This window comes from Lupinus angustifolius, chromosome LG16, assembly GCF_001865875.1.
Source record: "Lupinus angustifolius cultivar Tanjil chromosome LG16, LupAngTanjil_v1.0, whole genome shotgun sequence".
Classification (NCBI taxonomy): Eukaryota; Viridiplantae; Streptophyta; class Magnoliopsida; order Fabales; family Fabaceae; genus Lupinus; species Lupinus angustifolius.
Genome location: NC_032024.1, coordinates 15,670,214 through 15,675,467, shown reverse-complemented (window position 1 = coordinate 15,675,467; position 5,254 = coordinate 15,670,214). Strand labels below are relative to the sequence as shown.

The window sequence follows — 5,254 nt, the reverse complement described above, 5'->3', positions numbered from 1 at the left end:
ATATATATAAATAAATAAATAAATAAGGGAACTAACTTTTTTTTAGTGGTACAAGGTCCCGCTATATCTCAAAAAGACTAAAAGATCACTGGTTCGATTCCTAGGAATGGAATGACAGTGAGTGGTAGTCATACAGAAAGAATATTATTGGTAGTACAAAAAAAATATAGAAGGAAATTCCCTCATTAAAATAATGAATTATTTTGTTGGGAATGCTTGAAATATGTTACCAATGTTATATATTAGACTCAGTTCCCTTGTTATAATATGCATCATATATAAGCACCAGATAGGAGTAAGCCCATGAATGTGCTAATCCTTATTCTCTAATAATATCTTGGTAGCCGCTCAACACTCCCAGGAGACGAAGGCACAATTGGCTGAAACCCGTTAACAAATTCTCTTGTTTCTTTTCTTTTATTTATTCTATGCACATTATTTGATTGCTTGTGGTCAACGCTGCACTTCGACCGCTTCCGCTGCACCAACATATCTCTTTAAAATTTAATCCTGAAAGAAATTATTTTTAAGAGTTAGAATTCATACATTCAATTTAATAAATTCATTTATTATTTATTAGGTTAATACCCATGTGTAAATAACAAAATGAAATAGTTTCCTTCATGTATGGCACAAAAAAAAAAACAGTTTGCACAACATTCTTATACATTTGGATGATTTTTAGTGACGTTAAGTAAAAGTTATTATCACTTCACACCATTCACAAATATAGATGGCAAAAGGGGAAAGCCAGTGAAATTGCTCTTATAGCCTGCAAAATTTTGTAGGCAGAACATAAATTTCTTATCCATTTGTCCATTTAGCTTTGCTATTTGCTCATATAAGAAAAAAAAAGAAAAATTTAAATAAATTATAATGTGATTTAATGTCTCCAAAATTTATAATATAATATAATTTCTTCAATTTCATATAAAATATCAAAATTTTATTAAATTTTTTATCTTCAACTCCTTTTTGATATGACTTAGTTTAATTTCTACTTATTTTATATTTATTTTCACTTCACAACAACTTAAAAACATTCAATTTAAGGAACATCTATCATTTGTCTATAACATGAAAACGAATGCTTCCTAAAAATATTGTGGGACAGGACATTCATTTATAATATAGTTTTGTCTTTTCTTTCTCTATATACATATTTTGTCTTTTCTCTCTCAGTCTCTATAATTCCACTAATCAAATTGAATGTTAAGTCAATTTCTTAATTGATTGTGTGATATGGCTTTATCTATCTCTTAAAATGTTTATACATGGTAATTCGGATGTTTGAAAAAGTATCAAATTTTTTTAAGAGTATTCAGAGTATCCAAAATTTTCTGAAAAGTATTTGATCAACAATTTATTTGTTGATTAATAAATAATTTCTATACTTAATAGATAAATTGTGAGAGATATTTCCAAAATATCTGAATTCACATAGCGCGTATATACATATTTTGGTTTTCATAATATATGAAACAAAATGGTAATTGATTCAGTGATTGTACCTAATGGCAATGAGTTGGAGGTCTTGAGTTCAATACCACTAAGCTAAAGAACTCATCCAAATAATAAGTGAACCGTGTTAGTATATGGCTATTAGGGTGTAGAATCCTAAGAGTATTTCTTTTCAACAAGTGACATTTATTTCTCTATAAATAGAGACACTTCAAGGCATAATGCGACATTCGAAAATCCAAAATTTCTCATCTAAGAAATCATCCTCCATTTCATGAGAGAAGTGTAGGAAACATAGATTTGTAAACTACTATCGAAAGATATGTTTGGTGTGTTGGTGCAAAACACATCAAGGTTTTTCAAGGTATCTTGAAGGAGATTCGTTGGTCATCCAATTTGCATCCAATATACTTAAATTGGTGGGGGTGAATCGAACCTAAAAGTTAGTATGACAACACACGCTTTGGAGGTTTCTACATGCATATCAATCAACCATTTCTTTGTTCAATGATACAACATCTTCCAAGTTTTTCTCACATAAATGTCAATGAATCATTAAAGAGTATCCTTATTAGATATGTATGAGATACAAATATGTGAAGGAAATTAAAAGTACATATCATTCATAGCAAAATCTTAACGTTTCAAACAATTAGGAACATTACAATTACAGTCATTGTGCGATTTTCACTACCCCAAATCTTTCTCATATTAACTTTTATACAGGTTGTGGGAGCAAATTTAAAATCTTTACTATAATGGCCCATTGCACTTATAGTTTAATATTCTCATTTGTTAATCAATGATGAAAAGCAAGTAAAAACAATTTTGTGATTGATGTTGTGCATGTTCAAGTTACATGAGGAGAGTTATTTGCATCCCATTGATTCTTGATTTTTTCATATTGCACATTCAAGACAAATCCTCCAAATATCATTTTACCTTGTGAGTGAACAACTATAAAATTGTATATATAATTGTATATATGTATGTATTTTCTTCAAATCTCACTAGGTGACAGTGTCATATACCTGATTATAAATTTAATAGAAATCTCTCCACGCTAGTCAAAAGTGTATGGTTGCTCTTTAAATATGCCAGCATTACAGGACAACATTGAAAAGAGTTTATATGGCCATGTATGGTTATTAAAGCTTCATTTGCATTACACAGAAGTAAGAAAGTGTAGTTATGGTTCACAAAAAAGAAAACAAAGAATAAAAGTACAAATATGTGTATTAGATGAAGGTCTAAAGATGTATACTAAACTGCCTCATGAAAATCATTCTAGTATCTAGGGACAACAAACATAGTAATTTCAATTTCCATAGCTACCTACCTACCCCAAATAAATATAGCTTTAGCATTTAGAAGCAATTGGGAAAGCTTGTTTTGAATATTGAGACCAATAACTTTATCAGCACCACCAATAAATTGTTGTCCTATGAACACTGCTGGTACACTTGGGTGGCAACCAAGTTGAATCAATGCTCTCTCTATTTGGTGCCCATTTGGCATTTTATCAATTTCAATCACTGTAGGGTTGGTACCAAAGCTGAATATTAAAGCCTTCACTGTATGACTCATGCAACATGTGCTCTTGCTGAAGATCACTACTGGTTTATCAGCTATAAATCTTGCCAACAAATCCATTACTATAATACTATAGAATATAATATAATATATGATGTATGTAGTATATTTAAGTGAAGTGAAGAATTTGGTATGATTTTCTATGTTGGAACTTGAGATGAAGAAGATGTATATTTATACTAGCTGAAGGTGGGTTATTCAGGTATATGAGAATTGATAGTCCCAAATATAGAAGAATAAACATATATTCTAAAAGTTAATTGCATCAATGGATTCTCAAATTACCTTTTAGAGGCAATGTATCCAACCCAAGTTCTTGGCTATGTTACATAGGAATACTACCACATTGAATTGCAAAGATCATTGTCAAAATTATTCCAAGATTAGGCTAAATGATCATCTCAAACTTTTTCTAGAACCGAATTTAATTAATCACTAACACATTAATTTTGGTGTGTGAGACTATCTAGAGTAAGGTTATGATAGGATTGGTTAGATGGTAAACATTCACCTTTTGATATGTATATATAAACTATTATAAACATATTAATATCAAGATATATAACTTTATGTTTTTTCATAAAGATAAGTAAAAGGGTGTATACCGTTCTTATGTAGTTGATTGAAGGAGAAGTTATGCTTCTATATAAAAATATTGTTCATATAATGTTGATTACTCCATAATCTATAGAATAATGATTTCTCTGTTGACTCATTTTTTACTAGTAAATTAAAGAAGGAGCCAATATATTTCTTTGTTAAGCAGAGTGAACATCATATCCTTAATTTATATGGTATGATAATGTGCTTCCATCAAACACCTTCCTTCATAGAACATGGCTTTCGAAATGGTTAAGTCATTTTAAATAACTTTTTATGCAAGATAATTTCCAAATGGCTAAGTCATTTCATATAAACTTTTATGCATTATGACTTTCCAAATAGTCATGTTATTTCAAGTAATATCTATTCAATTTAATTTAATTATTCAAATAGAAATTAATCATAACAAAATGTTGTTCCTTCCATAAATTAGTCAACATAATTTAATCATATCTTCAACTATTCAAACCATTATATGAGACATAATTCTTACATAGATATTTCAAAATATGATTTAACATGGTTTCCGTATTAGGTATACTAGATAAGCAAAAATGAATAGGACAAAGACTAAAAAATAGAACATTTTGGTTCCATTAAAAGAGTGCCACTAAAGATATATATCATATTATATGGTGTTTTGTTTGCACACCAAACACTATATATCATAGTTATCGAATATGTAGTATCAATATGATATAAGATTCATTTAGATATTTATTTTATCACTTTTTACATTATTGTTATGACTTTTTCTTTAAAATAAACCTCTGACATGAATTTACTATATTTTCAATTAGATGACTTTTTCTTTAAAATAAACCTCACACATTAATTTACAATATTTTCAATTAAATGAAGTGTGAATAGATCTTATTTACTCACTTTATTTTTACACATAAATCACCATAGAGAAACTTTTTCCAAAAACTTAACATAAGTAACACTATTTTCTACCCTCCTATGTTTACTATGACATGGCAAAAAACTAAGTCATGCCTATGCCAATTGTGGGAAAATTTACACATGTGGTGCACCTTGACCGAAAAATTACGGTTTTGGTGCACCTTTTAAAAAAATTACCAGTATAACTTTTTAGAAATCGGCAATGGGATTGCCGATTTCTGTAAAAAAATTTCTCTCTCCTCCCCAAAATCGGCACTGGGGAGGGAGTTTTATTAGGATATAATTTTTTTTTTAAACTCCCCCCTAAATCGTCAATAGGGGGGGAGTTTTATATTTTTTATTTTTTTTTTATTTTTTTTCTATCCCTTAAATCGGCAACCGGAGAGTTTTTGATTTTTTTTTAACTTGCGGGAGTTATATTATTAGTTTTAGGGTTTAACTTTTCAAACACAAATCCTAACAACACATAACATAATAAATTTTGTCAACCCTAACCCTAATAACAGAACACAATAATGAAAAACACACATAATATTTTATAAAATATTATGTGAATATTATGTGTGTTTTTCATTATTGTGTTCTGTTATTAGGGTTAGGGTTGACAAAATTTATTATGTTATGTGTTGTTAGGATTTGTGTTTGAAAAGTTAAACCCTAAAACTAATAATATAACTCCCGCAAGTTAAAA

The 5,254-nt window shown here is 28.9% G+C and overlaps 1 protein-coding gene across 1 annotated transcript in view; it reads right to left on the bottom strand.

Moving 5' to 3' along the window:
- LOC109329502 (monothiol glutaredoxin-S1-like) overlaps positions 1-3,137 on the bottom strand; it is a 5,248-nt gene extending 2,111 nt beyond the window's left edge. The window contains exon 1 of the mRNA XM_019563188.1: positions 2,801-3,137. Coding sequence (XP_019418733.1) covers positions 2,801-3,114 — 314 coding nt within the window. The 5' untranslated portion in view covers positions 3,115-3,137. The remainder of the gene's footprint in view (positions 1-2,800) is intronic.